Source organism: Camelina sativa, chromosome 20 (assembly GCF_030686135.1).
Source record: "Camelina sativa cultivar CO46 ecotype springtype chromosome 20, ASM3068613v1".
NCBI lineage: Eukaryota > Viridiplantae > Streptophyta > Magnoliopsida > Brassicales > Brassicaceae > Camelina > Camelina sativa.
The window spans coordinates 1466895-1488294 of record NC_141899.1 but is presented as its reverse complement, the minus strand read 5'-3'; the positions used below and the strand labels follow the sequence as shown (position 1 = coordinate 1488294).

General features: G+C 36.8%; 5 protein-coding genes across 13 annotated transcripts; 3 read left to right on the top strand and 2 right to left on the bottom strand.

Moving 5' to 3' along the window:
• Positions 1–1696: 1696 nt before the first annotated feature.
• Positions 1697–4062, top strand: LOC104768618 (putative protein S-acyltransferase 15). Its single transcript, XM_010492633.2, has 7 exons — positions 1697–2256; positions 2639–2731; positions 2829–2930; positions 3016–3087; positions 3314–3412; positions 3502–3597; positions 3724–4062. The coding sequence occupies exons 1-7, from the start codon at positions 1996–1998 to the stop codon at positions 3814–3816; spliced, it is 816 nt and encodes a 271-aa protein (XP_010490935.1). The 5' UTR covers positions 1697–1995; the 3' UTR covers positions 3817–4062.
• Positions 4063–4119: 57 nt separating this feature from the next.
• Positions 4120–5682, top strand: LOC104768617 (thioredoxin-like 3-2, chloroplastic). Of its 4 annotated transcripts, XM_010492631.3 has the most exons (5): positions 4179–4529; positions 4789–4863; positions 4989–5055; positions 5173–5190; positions 5309–5682. In XM_010492631.3, exons 1-5 carry the CDS (start codon positions 4210–4212, stop codon positions 5411–5413), a joined length of 585 nt encoding a protein of 194 aa, XP_010490933.1. In that variant the 5' UTR covers positions 4179–4209; the 3' UTR covers positions 5414–5682. The 4 variants fall into 4 exon arrangements, with proteins under 4 accessions (XP_087362541.1, XP_087362542.1, XP_010490934.1 ...); XM_087506415.1 differs by lacking the exon at positions 5173–5190 and having other exon boundaries at positions 4120–4529; positions 4989–5066; XM_010492632.3 differs by lacking the exon at positions 4789–4863 and having other exon boundaries at positions 4163–4529.
• An 83-nt stretch (positions 5683–5765) lies between these two features.
• Positions 5766–8540, bottom strand: LOC104768616 (OVARIAN TUMOR DOMAIN-containing deubiquitinating enzyme 9). 4 transcript variants are annotated; one of them, XM_010492628.3, is made up of 11 exons: positions 8340–8540; positions 7727–8090; positions 7393–7613; positions 7226–7299; positions 6929–6983; positions 6765–6839; positions 6594–6667; positions 6450–6498; positions 6258–6342; positions 6112–6168; positions 5766–6019 (listed from the first exon to the last, which is right to left on the bottom strand). In XM_010492628.3, exons 2-11 carry the CDS (start codon positions 8001–8003, stop codon positions 5970–5972), a joined length of 1017 nt encoding a protein of 338 aa, XP_010490930.1. In that variant the 5' UTR covers positions 8004–8090; positions 8340–8540; the 3' UTR covers positions 5766–5969. The 4 variants fall into 4 exon arrangements, with proteins under 4 accessions (XP_010490930.1, XP_010490929.1, XP_010490931.1 ...); XM_010492627.3 differs by having other exon boundaries at positions 8344–8540; XM_010492629.3 differs by having other exon boundaries at positions 8292–8539.
• A 734-nt stretch (positions 8541–9274) lies between these two features.
• LOC104768614 (lysine-specific demethylase ELF6) lies at positions 9275–16602 on the bottom strand. Of its 2 annotated transcripts, none has more exons than XM_010492626.3 (7): positions 13581–16602; positions 13148–13226; positions 12955–13022; positions 12495–12645; positions 11905–12404; positions 11650–11814; positions 9275–11504 (listed from the first exon to the last, which is right to left on the bottom strand). In XM_010492626.3, the coding sequence occupies exons 1-7, from the start codon at positions 14638–14640 to the stop codon at positions 9514–9516; spliced, it is 4014 nt and encodes a 1337-aa protein (XP_010490928.2). In that variant the 5' UTR covers positions 14641–16602; the 3' UTR covers positions 9275–9513. The 2 variants fall into 2 exon arrangements, with proteins under 2 accessions (XP_010490928.2, XP_087362537.1); XM_087506411.1 differs by having other exon boundaries at positions 12806–13022; positions 13581–15993.
• Positions 16603–17847: 1245 nt separating this feature from the next.
• On the top strand, positions 17848–21166 carry LOC104768613 (synaptotagmin-3-like). 2 transcript variants are annotated; one of them, XM_019241684.2, is made up of 12 exons: positions 17848–18309; positions 18545–18643; positions 18717–18767; positions 18859–18982; positions 19075–19193; positions 19295–19396; positions 19486–19586; positions 19686–19762; positions 19856–20105; positions 20190–20573; positions 20692–20820; positions 20947–21166. In XM_019241684.2, exons 7-12 carry the CDS (start codon positions 19572–19574, stop codon positions 21073–21075), a joined length of 984 nt encoding a protein of 327 aa, XP_019097229.1. In that variant the 5' UTR covers positions 17848–18309; positions 18545–18643; positions 18717–18767; positions 18859–18982; positions 19075–19193; positions 19295–19396; positions 19486–19571; the 3' UTR covers positions 21076–21166. The 2 variants fall into 2 exon arrangements, with proteins under 2 accessions (XP_019097229.1, XP_010490927.1); XM_010492625.3 differs by having other exon boundaries at positions 17887–18309; positions 19486–19560.
• Positions 21167–21400: the final 234 nt, after the last annotated feature.

Here is a 21400-nt window from a genome sequence, read left to right as displayed (position 1 = left end):
GACAATGTTATGTAGTATACTCATAAATTAGTTTGTTAGAGATTTTTAAAGAGATCGAGAGAGTTAGTTAACCTGTCAGTGGTCGGATAAGCCTTGTAAAACACAATCTATGTATACTTCATTTCATAATCAATAAAAAAAAGTCAACAAGAAAGTTCTTCGTTTAGGTAATCAAATTACAATAAGGAAATTAAATTCGGTATATGAATTTAGGTTAGGATTTCATGATCTTCTCTTCATTATATATTGACTAATGTAAATGCTATTACTGATTGATTAACCTATGTTTCTCTACAGTCCCTTGGTTATCAGAAAAAAAAAAAAAAAAAGAAAAAGAAAAAAGAAGTAGGAGTTAGTCTTATCCTATCTAAAGTTAGAGTTATTTCGATCGTTGTCTGTCTGTATATGTGATTCTAGTTTTGAAATTTACATCATGATGACACAAGACTAGTTGCTGTAATGGCAATAAGTATATATTGTTTTTGTCTTTCTTTTATATGTGAACGACACTATGAGTATGTATCTATCAAACTTTATAGAATTATGTATATGAAAGCATTGTTCAGTTAGGCGCTGCAATGTGTGCAGGTTCGCCGTGCCTACACATCAAGTGAAGTACTCTAGGGTTTTTATTTCCACTTTATTCGTTTTGTTTCTAAAATTAAAACTTGGATAAATGTATGTAACTGATCGATTGACGAAATCTTTGAGGTTTACGAATATAGCGTACTGTTATATATATATATATATGTCTTATTCAATAATATTAATTTGTTGTGTATAAGTGATTTAATAATTCGGTTGATTAATCATGGAAATTTTAGCTAGTAGTATACATTTCAAAACGACGAAAGCGAAATAGAATCAGACACGTAGAAGCATGGTGTACCAATAAATACAAAGGGACACGAATCACATGGTAGATAATAAACTTATGGTAGCTATGCATTCATAGTACGATCTTGATATTATGTTAGTGTACTATATATGTCTATAACTCTATATATACATTGCATATATGCTATTTTGAATTTTTCTGTCGTACTAATTGATTGTGACTATTTCACAAAACCCACAAATAACATTTAACTTGGGAAGGCCAAAAAAGAAAAGTCCGTGTTATAGAGTTACTCAGTTACATAATTAGTTTGACATAATTATAACAACATCGACGACTAACTCACAACGGATGCCATGAATAATATAATGCTAGAAGTTGATTGTAAGAAATACCCTTTATATTATAGAAAAAAACACGTAAACTGTTGTAATTTAGTTATTTCTACAATTTGTTATACCTGCTGAAATAGATTAATTCTTTAAGGAAAACATGAATATGAACACCTCAAACTCAATATATATTAATTTAGCTAGTAAATTCGATAACTTTTAAGTTCTAAATATGTATTAAGATAAAGTCTAATACTCCAAATTTAATATTATTTTATTTAATAAATATTTACTTTTAAAAGGTAATCAGAAAAAAAAATCAATATGTACTTAGAAGAGATTCAAGAAAACAAGAAGAGTTTCAAAGATTTTTCTTTAATTTTAGTTTCTCGTCAAACTAATGTTAAATCGGATAATTTGGCACCTAAAGTACGTACCGAAACACTCCTGAATTTGTATGTAAAAAGTATTCCTTCAGATTAGCTTATTTAAGCTGATCAATTAAATTGTTGACAAAAAAATCAATATGTTATGCAGTAAATATTAAATTCTTCCTCTGTTAAAAAAAGAGAGAAATTATTTTTGTTTTCTCATTTTTCACATCGTTCATGACCATACCTCAAGCCCAATAACTTACAATAAAGCCCATTTACAACACGCCCTTTCGTACTTTCAAGTAATTAAATACGAATAACGTATCGCCACGTGTTTATCTCGTAAATTTGACTTCTTTTGTTTCATTACGATTCGGTTACCATCAAAATTGGGCGGGCGAGAAATTAAACCGGTCGTGAGTTGGAGAGCCACGGAGGAGAGATCTTGGCGATGAGTTGCCGGAGATTCTTATCGATCCCGGTTCTTTCGGTGATTCTGGTGATGGGTCTCGTTTACTACGTCACACTCTTCGTTTTCATCGATGATTGGGTTGGTTTACAAAGCTCAGCTGGGAAATTAAACGCCTTCCTCTTCAGCTTCTTGGCGTCTCACTGTCTCTTCTCGCTCTCAATCTGCGTTCTTGTAGATCCAGGTCGTGTTCCTGCCACGTATGCTCCTGATGTTGAGGATTCTGCTTGGTCCAATAGTAACGTAAGCTCCCTGTTTTCCTTTTAATTTGACGCATTTGGTGATTTTATCATTGGTGTGTACTCAAGTTTCACTGTAATGTCTCTGTTCGATTGAGGTTTTAGTATATATGATAAGACAAGGGTCATTATGATGGAGAAGTTTGATCCTTTTGCCTTTATAATATTGTATTCTCATATGTTAGTTGGAAAAGATTAGTCCTTTGAATCTTGAAGAGGCTCAATAGGTGAAAGTCCATGCCTTCTTCCAATTTGGTGTTACAAAAGCAAGGGGTTTCAAATGTTGGTGTTAAGCTTAGGATGAATGGATTAAACATTGATGCTGTTTGATATCCTCCTGTATTGTTCTGATTTGAGTTTCCGGTGTATGTGATTTAATTTATTAGGCTACAGAAACAAGGAAATGTGATAAGTGCTTTGCATATAAGCCTCCCCGGACTCACCATTGTCGAGTTTGCAGAAGATGCGTCTTGAAGATGGTAGGTATAATTTAAAGAAATTTTGTGTCAAAGCCTTACCAGAACCTTGTGTATCTGAGATTTGTTTGTAAACGGTTTTTCTATGTACATGTGATAGGACCACCATTGTCTTTGGATCAATAACTGTGTTGGTTATACAAACTATAAGGCATTCTTCATTCTTTTGTTTTATGCAACTGTGGCTTCCATCTACTCCACAGTACGTAAATGCCATTCTCGATTTCTAAATCTGAATTTTGTTTTTTGGTGTGAATTTCATCTTATGTGTATGATTGTTATTTTAGGTGTTGCTGGTTTGCTGCGCATTCAAGAATGGAGATTCCTATGCAGGAAATGTTCCACTCAAAACTTTCATTGTAAGTTTGGTCTACCAGAAAATCCTTTCTAGCTTCTTCATCTTTAGCAATTAAAGTGATATTCAAAAGTCTCAAAATAAGGCTGCACGCTATCAGAAACATGTTACTTGTCTATCGTTTCAACCAGATTTATCACATATTTTTCTTAAGAATAGAAAACTGGAGATGAATAATTTGTTGGTAAAGAAAGTAAGTTACAATAATATGTGTTTTGTTTACGGTTTAGGTTTCATGTGGGATCTTCATGGTAGGACTAAGCATAACACTTGGGACTCTCCTTTGTTGGCATATCTACCTCATCGCACACAATATGACCACCATTGAGGTATGCTTTATCTTTGCATCTACAGTCTTCAAGCACAACGTGTAATGCTTTATGACAGTGCGTGAAACTTATTTTTTTTTTGTTTCCAGCATTATGACTCAAAGCGGGCCTCGTGGTTAGCTAGAAAATCAGGACAAAGCTATAGGCATCAATTCGATGTTGGCGTTTACAGAAACATCACCTCGGTACCTTTCTCTACATTGACCTCTATCTTTTCGTCGGTTACAATGTGAACTCTAGAGTCGCTTCATCGATTTTTTCTTTTCTGATCAAGAACTTGCCTATGATAAAACTTCATCCTTTTCCCACAGGTGTTAGGCCATAACATGATCAAATGGTTATGCCCCACATTTACTAGGAATCCTGAAGATGCTCTTAGCTTCTCTACATCGAGAGATAACTAACTAAAAACTTCAGTCACCAATCTCCGGTTACAGTTTCAGCTCGGATATGGGTAGGGATTAGCCCAACAATTCAATCAAATACTTGTACATTTCTTCTGAGCTCAGAAACACAAAGCAATCATGTCTATCAGATTTTGCCCGAGAGAGTAGTAGAAAGGAAACAGAGCTAAACAAGGTTGATATTTATGATGTGACAGTTTTGTAAGATAATGAAAGTATGGTTTTTGATGTGAAGATCATCTAAAATGTTGGGTTTCATTGTTTCATATAAAAGTAAAGGCTTTAATCTGATAATACCATCAAAACATAGAGGCAATTCCTAAATTTAAAAGAGTTTCCTTTATTGGTATATTTGACTACGGAGGTTGCTAAATCTTGTTTCAGTGAAAGAGAATGTCCGAAATTGTAAATTTGTCATCATCTCTGAGATGTTTAAACTCAAAGATCTCACCTTTGGTTCCTCCATACCTCTCCCGTCAAATCTCGAGCTCTTTCTCTCAACCGAGGGAATTCAAATTTCATTCCTTTCCCGAGAAAATATGTTTGGTGGCGGAGAGAATCCGAACAGTCAATGCCCTGAAGCAAGACGGTGGCTTGCAAGAGCTCGATGACTCTCCGGTGTCTGTTGAACTCGGACCAATCTGTAGCGAGAGCCACTTCGATCAGGTGATGGAGGAAGCTCATAAGCTTGGTGAATCAGTTGTAATCGTCTGGTGAGTTTCTAGGTTAAAAAGTTTGCATCTTTCCTTGATTTTTAATTTAGTTCCATGAGATTTTAGATCAAACCTGTTTATATAGAATTCGTTTCTCGATCTAGTGGCCACTCAGATTCTTCCCACGTTCTTGGAGTTCTCATGGTGTTTCACTGTTGTCCTCAAGTTGCAAATTGTTCATAAATGTCAAGTCTTTGCTCTCTTATGTTGTTGATTGTGTATTTGTGGTTGGTGAAGATTAGCTATATGGATTTTGTAGGATGGCAGCTTGGTGCAGGAAATGTATTTACTTAAAACCCAAACTCGAAAAGCTTGCTGCTGAATTCTATCCAAGGTTTTATGAGTCTCTATTCTTGTTTTCACTGAATATTCTTGACAGCGAGTTTCATTCATTCTAACTGGTGTCCGTCCATATATAGACCTTACTTGTGGTTTTCTGATTGGAAATGTTTCTTCCAGGCTGCGGTTTTATCATGTTGATGTCAACGCTGTGCCATATAGACTTGTTTCTCGTGCAGGAGTTACGGTAAGACTATTGTATGAATCTTTCCATTTTGCTACCAACTCTATTCGAAATCAGACCTTGGATTGTTGATGTGAAAACTACTTTACCTATGTTTGGAACAATGGTGGGGGGATGCAGAAAATGCCAACAATACAGGTATTGTATTATCCGTTCATGTATCTTCAATGAAACTTATAACTTGGGTCTATACTCTGAAACACCCTCTTGAAAACAGTTACTGATTCTGTGTCTTTATCTCTTATACATTCTGCAGCTATGGAGAGATGGTCAGAAACAAGCTGAGATTATCGGCGGCCACAAAGCGCATTTTGTGGTTAACGAAGTACGGGAGATGATAGAGAACGATTCAATCAGTTGATGATATTCAGAGTCTCAAAACTCTGCTCTCTTCTCCTCTGATTGTTCATAGTTTTTTTGGGTCCTTTATATGATGTTGCAGTTATGTGGCTGTTCTCTTGATGGAAGATTGAACTTGTTGTAGATCAGTTCTGTAACTGGAGTTCGTTATATGTTTAGTAACATAGATTGGTGGTTAGTAACTTGGTAAAGTATTTTGTTTCTTCCACATGTAAAACAGTTTCTGAATTACTTTGCAATTTCAATCCTTCAGAGGTTTTGGCATTGTAATATTTTTCTCTTCAAAACATTCACACACCTTCTGTTTACTGGCAAAAGAGGCTTTAATCTATAAGCAAGAACTGTAACCTGCCTTTTTATTGATAACTACAACCTTTATTCATCAGCTTATTTAAAAACTAGAGCAAACTATGGTTAATGGGATTATGTTCGCTATATACAAGAACAAATTGCTCTCTACAACTAAAATATTCTAAGTTAGTCAAAAGAATAAACTTATTAATAATAATAATATGCAGACTTCATCAACTTTGTGCCTCCATCAGAAGAAAAAGAGCTCAGAAAACCCAATATTTCTTCTTCTTCTTGCCTTCCGGTATAGGCAGCTCTATACAGAAGAACAAAGCAAGCTCAATAAGTCAAAACTAATTTAATCTAACAGTTGATTTAACATAATCCATAATAAGAAATGTCACATACCTCCTTCAGGATAGATTGAATTGTAATGAACCTCAGCCCAAAAGCTTAAACATATAACTGATCAAAGGTGAATATATGAATTTTATTATATCTGAGATTTCTTTTTTTGTCAAAGGAGAGAATATTTGCAATTGTTGGTAACTTACGGCGATTAGACTTCTGAAAATGCGGCAAGATCTCAATGTAACATGTATCCTTGAATGAAGTTATCACAAACATCCGAACACCAAACTGCAATAACAGCAAAAAAGAAACATAAGCAACTCAATGACTAAATCTTGCCTCATATTCAAACATCCCTAAAGACAGTAAAGAAAAAGCTTAAGTTGTGTAAGTACCCAATCCGCAGCAGCCTGAAGAGTAACATGATCACCCCATTCACCATTCCTATGTTCCCAAAATGTTGCGAAAATCTCACCATTAGTGATAAGCTAAAAGCAATAAACTCTAGTGGAAAGAATTAAAAGAAATCATTTTCAGACCGTTTCATTGCTTTAAGATAGTCATTGAACGCCATTGGAACATAACCTTCATACATCTCTCTATTATACGCAAGCTGAAATATATACGAGAATGTTAAATACAGGAAAGCGAAAAGTATGTCAGACTACAATGGAGGAAATTAGATTCTTTTCATGGTACTATATATCAACCTGATTAACAACTTGTTCTCTGACAAAATTATGGTGTTCTGGAGAGCGGTAAAGCTGGTCTGATAGTGACCGAAACTGAAAAAATGTAGACCAGTAAGAAAATGCTATATATTATTCTGCAAAGACCTTAACCAGAAATGAGAAGAGGAAAAGAGAAAACAAACCTGACAGTTTCCATCTCCTTCAATCTTATTCTCCACCAAGCCATAAAGCTGTAATCTGTATTGTATAATTGGCATACATAAGAAGAGATTTCTAAATATCCATTCAAATAAATCTATAAATCTATCATTGATTGCCAAGTTAAAACAATCCAGAAAACTTCTATATTAACCATGCAACTTGAGGCTAGAGATCTGATTGCATTCAAAGTTCTAGCAAATGAAAACAAACCAAATCCAAGAAAATGGTGACAAGCAATTGTGCTCTAGCTTGTATTGGATACCACATCTATAACATACCTCTGAAAAAGCCGTTCATGATCAGAAATCTGCTCATCCTCTGACGGTAATTCCCCATTAATTTTCGGCACATGCTGCATCACAACAAGTAAAATCAGGGATATTAAACTTATATATATTCTTCTAATAAGTTGATCAGAAACCTCACAATAGAAAAGGGTACTTACAGCAATAGGTATCATTTGGTCCAGTCGCTTCCCAAACTCTGACCAAGATTCTTCTTCTACTTCTACAGAACAAACAGAGTCATCATCACAAGATGGGGAACTTTGTCCTCCTTTAATTCCTATCCTTGCAGCATTCTTATCTTCCATGTCACCGTTATGATTATTATGACTATTACTACTTTCCCAAGTAATCTCTATAGCATCCACTTGATTATCCTGCTCTGGAGACGTTAAGCAAAACTCATAATGAATGATAAAACACACAAAAAACTAAAACCTAATTCATGTATATAGACAAAATTCTCAAAATTCAGAACTATTAACAAAAATCAACCTTGATGAGAGTGAGACCACTCTTGTGCAACAACTGAATCCCGATTATGATTACTGATCCCAGATGCTTCAGCTTGATCAAGCCTAGACAACTCGTCTTGATAAAACTGAGCAATTACAGCATCATTGTCTACATAACCTTCTCTAACATAGCCTTGAGTACCAGCATCTGGCTCAAAACGCGTTACACTAGTGGAAGAACCAGCATTGGTAAGCGTACAAACCTCAAGATCATTAAGACCCCAACGAACAACATCTCGATCAAGCTCATACCCCATTTTATTTCTTCAAATCAGAGAAAAGGAAACAAACAACCAAAATTGCGTTTTTGGAAATTGATGTTGCGTCAAGTATTTTAAGTTTTCCTGAAAAAAAAGATGGAAACAAGAAACGCATGACCACATCAACGAAGATATGATGTATGGAAAAGAAAAAGGAAAACGCATATGGTGTGAAAGATAATCAAACAAAGATCATCTGGAGACTAACCAAACCCAAATTCAACAAAAGCTCCCAACAAATCCAACAACATTAAATAAAATTTATAAAAATATTTACTTTTTGACCTTTTCAAAACGAAGATATGAAAAAGATTGAGAATTTGGAAAACCCACCAACCTCGGGAAGATCAGATCAACTTTTTTATCAGGGAACGAAAGAGAAAGAGAAAGCCTTTAGAGATGGGTTTGGTCACAGAGAGAGAGAAAGAAATCGCAGCCGTTAAAAAATCAACAAAAGAGAGATATAGAGAGAGAGAGATCAAAAAAGCCGGCAGATATATATAACGCCGTTTCACACCGGCGTTGGAGTAATCGGAGGAGGTCGGTTGCTATAAGACAATCTTAAAACCCCTGCTCTGTTTTCAATAACCCCTTCTGATTCGTCCACGTGTCTTCACTTTTATTAAACCGGATTAGATCACGCTTATCTATAAAAATTAAATGGAACACCATTAGTCTTATTTGTCGTCGTGGGTGCATTTAGGAAATTTATGAGTCGCTGTCACGCTGTGATGTACGAGGTGGTTTACTGAATAATCTCTACAAAATCTACAATAGTTTAATTACCTTAGCTGTTTCTTTTTTTTTTTCATACCTCTCGACTCGTCTTCTTGTCAAAACTCGTGATATTTCCTAGCATTATATTACGATTTTAAGATACGTTATCGACATCGTTCGATAATGATGAACTCACGTGTACGTAAACAACATCTGACATAGATTCCTAGTGTTTTCTTACACACGTGTTCGTCAATTCCATATGACACAGTAGCATCGTATGATTCATATCATATTTAGCTCACGTACCCCCAAAAAAGTTATATGTTTCCAATTTAAATACAATTCCGTATAAGACATAAATTTGTTACACACATACTTGACAGATTAAAGAAAGGTTGCGGGTTGGTTCAACAACACTAAAGAGCATCTTGATTCGGGATTTAGATGAAGTTTCTTGGCACCAAAGTCAAGAAAAATAAAAACCCTTAGAATTGGGAATGTTGCTCTAACTGGCTACAGCAATGAAGCTAATTAGAAGATGTTTGGGATTTAAAGGGTGAATAATCATAATGCATATTAACAATTTGAAGCCAATGGTTACGAGTTCAGCAACAAAGAAATCAAGAGTGTGTGAGGCCTTTTCAAACATGGAGACAAGTCACCATCTACAAAAAGTGATCCATAACAACGGTCTAAAACGCTAGACAAGAAACTATTAAAAACCCAACCATATATTAGATTTTACAACAACTCACAACATGTTTGCAGGATTTGAATGCCGGTTTCTTTATGCGACATAATGCCCTGTTTTCCGTCTGTGGCGACTATAATCCGACACAAACCTGAATGACAACCCGCATCCCTCGACCTTGCATTTGTATGGTCGTTCTCCCGTGTGCAGACGCAAATGCTCAGTTCTCGCCCATTGCCATTTGAAAGTCATGGAACATCCTTCCCAAGAGCACTCAAAAGGTCTATCATCGTTATGAACACGTTGATGAAGCACCAGATACTTGTGAGCCCTGAATTTCTTACCACACCCATCGTGTGTGCAACGGTTTCTCTTGTGTGTTTGTAATTTCGCTTTACTCTCGAAGGTCATCTTGCATCCCTCTAGGTAACAACGATTGGGGTGAGTTGTCGTGGGGACTTCTTGGTGACGACTCCCTGAGCGAGCCTTTCGAGTTTTCTTGAGCCTTTTCGCAATGGGTTTCTTCTCTTCATCAATCGTTTCAGTGAGGTTAAATGAAGTTTCACATGTCGCTTTCCTCTTGCCCCTTGACCTCAACCCTTCACAAGGACTCCTTATGAAACCAATCCTACTCTCCAGATTATCATTTGCTTCAGACTCTGATTCTAGTTTCCGTTTCATCTTTGCTTCTCCCATAGGATTGGGAGTCTTGATAACCTCGGTGTTTTCTGAGCTTGAAACTTCGCTCTCCATGTTAAGCTCATCATCTGGGACTTGCAATCCATTTGAAGAAGCTTGATCACCGTTGCTCGAACTTAATATATCGCTACTGGCCAAAGGTTCACCACCATGGGTCCTGTCAACAACCATGCTCTCACTGGCCGTGTTTATTTCAGGAATTTCCATACCCACTTGAGCTGAAGAATGCTCAGTGTGCAGTATAATATCAGAGCACAAGTTTTCTTTCGTACACACAGCTTCTGATCTCTCCACCTGAGCGTGATCACCAGATACAGCTTCTCTTTTGGTTGGTGGCACCATCTGCGATTGCTGTTCATCCTCGATATTAGTGACAGTAGACCTAGGTTCTCCAAACTCTTGGTCACTCATTTCAACCGCTTCCTGAACACCACCTACAGACACATCACTGCAGACATAATCACCAGACAATTTTCCTGGTCCATCATGATTATCACCGGTAGAAACAAGTATGGTCTGACTTGCCACAACATGACAACCTGAGTTGGAGCCATTGTTATTGCTGGTCATAGAGTGTCCTCGGGGCTCTCTAGATACGGAAGATAGGTCAGCAGAGTCTCCATTCACCATACTTAAACGATTTGTGACATTCCCATCTAAAGCTGAACCAAACTTGATAGTAATCTCGGGATGTTCTTGATCATGTGCCCCAGTGAAAGATGAGCTACAAGGATTTTCGGAAAATGATTTCTCATTCCTGCCAATGACCCTTCCAGAGTCTCCAATCGCATTGTTCAACTCAGAACGAATGGAACTATCCAGATGTGACTTACTGGCATTTTTATTGCACGTCTTATCAAAATCTTTTGATTTAGCTAAGGGAGCTAGCTCCTGACCTTGTTCTGAAGAAAGCTTGGGATTCGACTTTTTCTTTCTGGAGTACTGGATGATCTTTTCTTCCTTTCTTCCGGCTTGAGAATCCAAACTCTCCCCTAATTTTCCATCTACTTTTACTTCGAGATGTTCACGAGGTGTGAAACTTGAGGTAGAACTGGGTTTAGCTTTTGAGCGTGATTTTCTCTGCAGCCATCTGATAGTTGAAATATCTAGCATGTAGCTCGTGTCGGAGAACAAGCCACCTAGTGACAGTGCATGCTGAATTTTCTTAGTAGGGGAATTTTTCCTCACTTTAACGCAGTACCGTAAATTGATGCCAAGTTCTGACGTCCAGTCTAAGGCGTGGTTGTAGTTTTTTTCATCTTCAATTGCAAGATCAATTAGACTCAACTCTTCTTGAGATGCACTTTCTAGCAGAACATCATCATACCTGAAAGGGACTTTGACCTCCTCTGCCACAATAGCCGCATGTGCCTTGAATTTTTGAAAGTCTGCAACAATTCCAAAAGGTTACAGCAGAATGATCAATAATAATCAACAAATTTTAGACAATTTTGTTTTTCAGGTGGGTGTAAAACTCATAATTCTCTCCTATACGTCATTTTGGCGAAAAATAAAGTAATGATGCAAACGTACCTTTATGGCAAATTATAAGGAACTTCAGTCCACCTCTGGATTGCAGCAGCCTCTGAAGTTCAATAGTGTGTTCGAGGCAGAAAATGCGAGGTCTTATATATCTAGAAGACGTTTTCCATTCGCATTGAGACTTTTCTGATGACAGTGTCGTAAATTCCTGAGCATCTGTACAGTTAATAGAAACACAATTAACAGTCTTTAAAGGCTAATATATATAACGCAGTTCACGACTTGGATAATAAAATGGTATGTTACCTATCTCTCCTTCTCTCTCTGAGAGATCCTTTAATGCTTCTTCAGAAGGCTGTACAACAGACATAAAGGGGAAGCCAAGAACGCCACACGCCACACATGGCAAGGTTCCAGAATCAACTTGGAAATCGTTAAGCAGTCCATCATCATCATCGTAGTATACATCATTCAGCTTCTCCATGAACAAACTCAATTCCTCTAAAAGAGTAGTCTTCTCTTTATTCTGCACCTCCTCGGGTTCATTTTTTGCTTCTGCTGGAGGTGAAACAGCAGAAGTAGCAGCACCCCCAACAGCAGCAAGAGCCAGTGCGGTATGGCGCGGAAGTAAATCAGGGTCCCACATCACCAAACGAGAACTCGGCTCTCGAAGAAGAACAGATAAATTCTTGTTTTCGTTCAATATATCTTCAACAAAAGCTTTTTTCACAAGGAACTCTCTTTCTTCTCTCTGTCGATCTCTCAATCGGGAGCTACGACCACCTGGTAGGAATGATCGTGGCACTCTGGAAAATTTAATGTTTACAAGAAAATGAGAATTGACATGATCCATCAAAACTTTTAGTTATATGTACAAAGAGACCATGGAAACCTGCCTTGAAACAAAGGACATGGTCAAGAGATACAGCAGCTGCTGATGGGACAGCATGGGGAGATAATTCATGGCTGCCCGACGCACAGCAGCTTCCTTAGCTACATTGAGCCACTGCGGAGTTCCAAAATTAGCAGCTTCCCCACAGTTAAAACCTAGAAAACGTTAGATTAAATCTGCTTAGTAATGGATTCTGAAAAGCTTGTAATTCGTATTTCTAATCTGTGCCAAACTATCCACTTTTACTATGCGACTGAGAGACTACTTTACAGAAATATGATTCTTCATTCTTCTGATTAGAAGATCAATCCTCACCTCAATGCTACGTCGATAAACACCCTTTCTCTCCAAAGCTTTATTCAATTTTCACATTTTCTCAACCACTTTGGAGAGTGCAAAATGGAATGTATAGAATCACTAAGACGTGAAAGAATGTTTGGAAAGAACAAAAAAAGGCATTTTACCGTGGCTGAATCCTACGTGATAAGACCTCGGAAAAGTCACAACAAATTCACCAGGATTTTGTACCAACCTACGTATGCAAACAAACATTAATAAACATAGTAGCAGAGCATGGAAGTAGTTATAAGAAAACATATGTTGCCTCATATCTCCACGTAACAGAAGTGAAAATTAAAATAAAATAAAAAGGCCTACCTACAACAGGGAATGCCAGATGCAACTATCATCTCAGGTGATACAAGAGTTGTCTTTTCGCCTAGTTGGGTGAGAGCAGCTGACAGTGACAACGAGCAGAGAAGATGTAATGAGAAACAAAAGGACAATCCATTTCCTAAAAAGTGTTGCGGTGTCTTCTATCTATCATAGCGTAAAAGCACTACGACCTACGACACTTAACCACGAGTAAGAAACTCCAATCATATCATAGTCAGTGTTAAGCCACACTTTCACTTGAAAAGTAGGAACATGGTACTAATAAAGAAAAAGTCGATGCGGTAATCATTCTAGGAAAGAAACTGTAATCATTCTATGAAATCTCATTTTTTCACATGCATTATAACAATAACATATCTCTATAAATACAGAATCAGTGTCTCATCTTTAGCAGTAGTTTTCAAAAATAACGTACCCAGTTGGTCAATGTTTCTGCCATAAGAATTTTTGCGGATAACCTCTTCAAATTCAAGCGCATAATCACAAGGGACAGCGTACCAAGTCTTGGGTGAGCCAGTGTGAAGATAATTCATACTGTGAAGCTCATGATCCTCAACGTGCCAGGCAAACCAACTGAACAACATACCAATATAAACCATGGGTGATGTAACACCAGGGATGTCATCTGGCATGAAACGTGTAACAGAACCAGGAGAACGCGCAATCGTCTGAAGGTTCCACGAACTGTTGGAGAGCTTCCAGCCTGCAGTACCTTCCATTTCATCAAGAATATCCATGCTCTTCTGCTTGGAAGAACCCTGAGATGATAAACTTGTAGAAGCAAGGGGTGCTTTTTCTACCTCGGGCGATGAGTTTTCACTGTTCTTCCCTGATGGATCATTGATTTCTGTCTTCCTCTGATAAAATCCCCTGCCCCTCCTCTTCCTCTGCCGGAAATGCCTGTAATGTCCCTCTGGCTCACCGAAAGCAGAGCCAGGGACATCATTAGCATACTCTATATATATAGGCTTCTCAGAAGCCGCTTTCCAGAACAATGCCTCAACCACAACAGGTGACACTTCTCTAACCGTTCCCAACTGGCTTTTGTAGAAAGTTTTCGACTTAGCTTCAAACTGCTCCAATGTATATACCCCTCCACTTTGCCAAACCTGCTTAACACCACTCCTTTGAGAAGAAACAATCTTACTCTTCTCTCCTTTCGTTTTCTTAACAGTCTGGCCTAACTCTTGCTGCCTAGTGGTGAACACAGCTCTATCCTCTTTACACACCTTGGAAACGTCAACATCCGAAACCAATTCCGGACACTTCAATAGAGACTTGTTCAAGTTATGGAAAACATACTTTTTCGATGGCTTTGGTAAAGGAGGAATGATCTTACAGATCCCAAAGGCACTAGCTTCCTTTTCGATTTTCGATATATAAGCAATAGGATCTGCGAATTCAGTGTCTGTAGGTCTAAACACAGGTGCTAAAGGCAAGACCTTTAGCCAATTGGGAATCTCAACATTACCCATCTCAATTCTAAAAAAACCAAAATCAGATGTAACCCACCATTAACAAGATCCTAGTGAAAGAAGAAACCCAGTACTCTAAAACCCTAGATTCGAAAATTCCGATACTGAATTTTAAAAGATTGTTAAAATCTTATTGGATTCTTCAAAATCGAGACGAAATCAACAGAATGAAATTGTACGTACTGATACGATCGACGAAAACGGAATCTTCATAGGAAGAAGAAGAAGAAAAGAGAATATTGAAAACGATATGAACTGTGCGGTTGCGCAGCGACGGAGAGACGGAGAAGGAGAAGCAGGAGAGAGAGAAATATATTAAATCTTTAAAATTTCCTAATTTATATTTTTAACGTTCCGTTAGTGCAAGTTAGTGTGGAATAACTAAACCTTTACTAATGTGCGCGTTGTGTCAGGTAGCATCAACCAGCGGTGCGGCGGTTCGTGGACCGAACCGGACTGACTCTAACGGACCACTGACACTTTTGGGTTTTGTTTTTATAAAAAGCCCAAAAGTGATTAATCATAAAAAGCCCAGTACTAAACGGCCATCGGGCTATCATATAGTATAATAGTAGACCTTTTAAAAGACAAAATACAACAAGACCGTTTAAAAGAGCTGCCACAATTTTGTTTAAGAAGACCTCTTTTACAGAACTACCACAATCACAACTTTATCTTTTCAGAAACTAAAGTATCATAATCATTCATTCCTTTCATCCGAGAACGTTACGATCTCATTACAATTTACAAACCAATATAATAAATTCAGCTGTAATAAAGAAATATTTGCGATCCGCCAGTTTTTAAAAGCTATTGTTAATATGACTATTCGACTATTCTTTTTATTTATTTATTTATAACATCTGATATTATTGACTCGACTATTCATATAATGCTTTTTAATAACTTTGACTGCACCGTTTTGAGCTTAAAACAAATTTTAATACGATAATGTTTAAAACTTTAATTATCAACTGGTGGGAATCTATAGTTTTATTCTTTTACTGGTACGACTGACACATCTTCTCTAGTTTAACCTAAAAGACAAAAAAACAAAAGTGTATAAAAAGATAGCAACTGTTTCTCTACGCTTTACCTCACAACAATCCTTTTTTCTAGGCTACTTTTTTCATTACGCTCGTCTTAAAATCCTACTATTTACTTAGAAACATATAAATCTTAGAGAGTTAATTAGTGTCTTAAATACTTTTTCATACTAAAAAGTAAAAACCCTAGTTTATGTACGCTGCCGTACTGGTTCTAAACATATAGTATTCTATGATTTTATTATCTATTTTGCGGCAGAACAAACTAAGCAAAGTAACAACTATCCGACAAAAAAAAAAAAAAAAAGTAATGATTCAACTATGAATATTAGTACTTACCTAATAATAAGCTCTTTTTTGAAGAGCAGAACCTTGGTCAGTCCTCCCTATGAGATGATGAACCAAATATAGTCGTGATTCGATAAGTGTCCGTACCATGGTTCATGCTCTCCATCACCCCACTCACAACTCGCCTTCACACCGGCAAGAGCCTCTTCAGAAAGCTCGACTGTCGTTACTCCAGTCGCCACCGCCGCAACCTGACCGATGGTCAGCGTTTCTCCGCCATAATCTTTCACCATATAAGGCTGGAATGGGGGATTTGAGCTGGTCTCAAGTCGAATCATATCTTTTATCTTATACAGTAAATCACAAGTAAGCAGACCAACAAGAATCCGCCACACACAATTTGGTTTTAATAACAAGATTTTTTTTTTCTACGCATATATATTTGAGAAAAATAATAATAAACAGTAAATAATTTGGAAACATCTAAAATTTTATCACACGCCACGCCATGATTGCACGTAACACGTTCTTTGGAAGTTTAATAAATAGAATCTCGTATTCGGTATAGCGATAAGGTTCCTGAGCTTTTGTACGGTATTTTCTTGGTCAAATAGAGGGTTCTGTTGACAAAATTTTGGATGTTCGACCAATAAATATAAATATAGTATTTTCTATTCTATGTCCAAATTTCAAATATTACGAATTTTCGATTGCCGTGTGTGGAATGAAAATGACCTGAATGGATTCGAGGAAAACATATTTTATTAAAATTTATAATGTGAAACGTCTTTCGAGGTCTTCTGATTGATTCCAAAAAATAAGTTTTGGGTATCTTGCGGGTTGCGTATTCTTTTTCGTCACGACAGACTTCGGTTTCTTGAGCATTTATTTGATTTCACTAACTTAGGTTTGGTTTGTACAAATGTTTTATTCGCTGAGAAATACGTGGAAATATGATGTTGTTTTGGTTTGGTTAGGATTTAGGAACAAGATATAATATAGTATGATATTAAGAATATTTGTCATTGTCCTATAATAAATGCATGCAGATGTAATAAACACGTACGCTATATTGATTGACTGAACAACACCATTGAAAGGCAGCGGCTTTCGTTCGGGTTTTGTGATGTTGATTTCGAAACTGAATGCATTTTTTTTTATATATATACAATAATTTTTACAACCGTGATTTAAAAAATCTTAACTAGAAGAAGTAAACAATTAAAATTTAAAGACCTAAACACAAGTATTTTTTTTTTGGGACTGAAAAATTACATTACGCCTAGATGACTACATGGTACGAAAAAGTATCTTTCAGTTAAAAAAAAAAAAAAAAAAGAACTAAGCACACACAAAAAAAAAAAGTAGAAATATTTGGGATTATCTCTAGTAGATAAGATCATAAGAATAAAAGCATTACCTTTAAAATAAAGATTAAATCTACAATTTAACCAATTACGAAATTACCTATTATTATGTTTAGTTGTAATTAAAATAGACGTTTTATTAGATAATATAAGAATGCAACAATGTATTAATTTAACATTACTTTTTTTTTTTAACATTACTTTTTTATTATTAATTATTATGTAATCTCTAGAAAAAAATAGTTAAATTAATATTTTAATAGGGACGTTGATAATGTTTATACAAGAAATATATTAAATTTATCATTTCACTTAAACAATATATCAGCTGCAGTAAGAAAAAAAAAAAAAAAAACAATATCGAAAAGTTAAAAGGTAAGTATCTTAACTCACCCAATGAAATCGTAGATATGAATTTTGTAGTTCCAATAGTAGTAGTAGTCCAACAAATTGTAGTTGGGACCATAAAAACGTAATTAAACTCTGATGATCTTCTTTTTTTTATTATTTCCAAAGAAAGCTAAAAATCAAAACACAAGTTGATTAGGCCAACCAACAAACAGAAACACAGAGGCAAGCACAAGCACACAAGTAAAAGAAAGGATAATAAAAATTCATGTTCACGTCGGCTGCTACGTAAATAAAAACATCTCGTGATTTTTTTGATCCTCTCAAGTCTCAACAAAACAAAAAAAAGAAAATAAAAATACTAATCGGAAACACAATTTTGGCGGTTTGAAACAGAGAGAAAGAGAAGCTCTCTTCTTCGTTACCGTTTTGGACCCGATTCCTTCTCCTTCGTTGCCATCTTTACTGACTTTTTCTTCTTCTTCATCGAGAGAGAAACAAAAAAAAAAATGGGCTTTTTGACAAGTGTGTTGGGGATCTTTGGTTTCGCAATCGGAATCCCTATTGGTCTCATCATTGGATTCTTCGTCTTGGTTTATTCTAAGCCTAAACACCAAGAGGTAAACACATCTTTGTGAGTAAACACATCTTTCGTTATGTTTGAGGTTTGTTCTGTTTTGTTTCACCATCTGGGTAAGCTTAGAGATTCTGGTCGATCGATTTCAGTGGTTGGTGGTAGTGAATCTGACTCTGAGAGCCTAGTTTTGTATTAAAGCATGTTACTTTTTTCATGTAGCTGGCATCAATTTTGAACCTTTAATTTGGTTTTTACTGTTTTGATTGAACACATTGCAGTATCCACCTGCGAGACCACTTGTTGAGACTAGTATCAGTGTCCTTCTTGATCTTTTACCAGACATTCCATTATGGATGAAGAATCCAGATTATGAAAGAGTAAGTCACATTTTTGTTGTTGGACTTTAGCAACTAAGCTCGATGACTGACTGATGGTGGTTTTTACATTAAGGTGGACTGGTTTAACAGATTTCTCTCATACATGTGGCCTTACCTCGACAAGGTTCTGTTTTTTTAGTTCTTGTTCTGATTTGCTTATACATCAAATTTGGCTACTGTGTTTTAAAGCTTTAGTTTTCTTTTTCTTGTATAAGGCTATTTGCAGGATCATCCGGATTTCTGCACAACCTATATTTGCAGACTATATTGGGAAGTTCTGTATAGAATCTATTGAGTTTGAAAAATTGAGTCTTGGAACGCTTCCACCAACAGTTCACGGTAAATCCTTGGTCCCATTTAGTTCTTGTGATCTCTTTACCGTTGTGTTCATTGTGCTAATGGTTAGCGACATTTTGTCTAATCTCCTGCAGGTGTTAAGTACTATGAGACCAACGAGAAGGAGCTTCTTTTAGAACCATCACTAAAGTGGGCAGGCAATCCCAACATTGTTTTGGTGCTAAAGGTGATGTCTTTACGAATTAGAGTTCAGGTCAGTAAGAGCGAAACTGTCAGATAATGCAATGCAGAACTTTACTACTCTTAGTTTCCATAAACACGAAGTTTTAGCATCTTGAGTCTTGACCTTTGCAGCTCGTAGATCTCCAATTTTTTGCTACAGTGCGTGTAGCGCTGAAGCCTCTTCTGCCAACCTTCCCTTGTTTTGGAATGGTTGTAGTTTCATTAATGGAGAAGGTAGCTACATCTCACATAAAAGTGACTCAGAACTGATTTGAAAGTCAATTGCTTTACCACATGTTGATCAGCATGATTCCTCTATGCAGCCACATGTTGATTTTGGATTGAAAGTGCTTGGTGGAGATCTCATGTCCATACCGGGTCTCTACAGATATGTTCAGGTGCTGCATTGATGATCCTCCTATCGGTAGGAGTTGGATTATGGTTTTTATCTATAGTCAAATGAGATGCTCCTTCATCAGTATCTTTTTGAAAAAAAACTTATCATTGTCTCATGATTTTGCAGGAAACTATTAAAAGGCAAGTTTCAAGCATGTACCATTGGCCACAAGTGCTTGAGATACCAATTCTTGATGCTTCAACGTAAGTCTCGATCAACTTTTTGAACAATGTAACTAGAAATCATGAGATCTCTCTGTTTCTTTCCTCTGATTTATAAGTTTACTACTGATGTAGAGCGTCTGTAAAGAAGCCTGTTGGATTACTTCATGTGAACATTATTCGAGCTCGTAATCTCCTAAAGAAGGACTTATTGGGAACTTCCGACCCTTATGTCAAGCTTAGTTTGACTGGAGAAAAGCTTCCAGCAAAGAAAACCACCATAAAGAAGAGGAACTTAAACCCAGAATGGAATGAACACTTCAAGCTCATCGTGAAGGACCCAAAATCACAAGTCCTTCAACTTGAAGTCTTTGACTGGGACAAGGTCTATGCATCTCATAATCCGGCTTCTTCTCTAGTATAAAATTTTGTGTTATTCTTATTGAAGCTGCTCTATTTATCTCCATAGGTTGGAGGGCACGACAGATTGGGAATGCAGATGATCCCATTGCAAAAGCTTAACACGGGTGAGAAGAGAGCATTTAATCTTGACCTGATCAAGAACTCAAATGTTGTTGTGGATTCTGTGGACAAGAAAAAAAGAGGAATATTAGAGTTGGACCTCAGGTATGTGCCATTCAGAGAAGAAAGCCTTAAGAGTAGAAACGCAAATAAGGATGAGTACGAGAGGAAAGAAAGCACTGACGAGAAATCATCAGAAGATGATGATTTTCTCAGTCATGCCGGTCTACTCTCAGTTGCAATACAATCTGCCAAAGATGTCGAGGGCAAGAAGAAACACTCGAACCCTTATGCCGTTGTTCTCTTTGGAGGAGAAAAGAAGAAAACAAAGGTACATTCTAATCCTGCATGTTGCTTATAAGCTACTTAATAGCTGTTTGGGTCATGATGAGACTAAGCTTAAATGCATCATGTCATCTGAGTTCTAATGACCACCGTTCCTTGATCAGATGCTGAAGAAAACACGAGACCCTCGATGGAATGAGGAATTCCAGTTTACACTCGAGGAGCCGCCAGTGAAAGAGAGTATACGCGTTGGGGTTATGAGTAAAGGAACTGGCTTTCACTTTCGATCCAAGGTAAATATCTCACACCCTACTGACCTGAGCCTGAACAAAACTCAGTCAACATTCGTGTTGGCTGTAAACCAGTTTTCAAGCAGACAGACTCATGCCAACTTATACCTTTGCTTCCTTTCTATGTAGGAGGAACTAGGACATGTAGACATAAATCTGGAGGATGTTGTTGTCAATGGAAGGATCAACCAGAAATACCATCTTATCAATTCCAGAAACGGCATTATTCACATTGAGATCCGTTGGACGACTAGTTAACAAAACTGATAACATAAATTTTTGTTCTAGTGGGGCTTTTATTAAAATCTTGCGTTACCTCTCTATCTAAATCATATTATTTCAATTGAAATTCAACGTACATATTAAATCAGTGGTAAAGTGTTACATACAGAGACACGAAAAGTAAAACGAGACCTAAGGGCTTTGGAGGTTCTTGCGGTCTTCCTCTTTGGCGTACCAAGCTGGAATGATCTTAGGAAGGTGAGGATACAAATCCTTGTATGAGTTTCTTATTGTCCCTTCTGCAACTCCGGTTGCTACTGATATTTCTGCAGGCTCAGTTAGAAAGATTATTTTCTTGTTT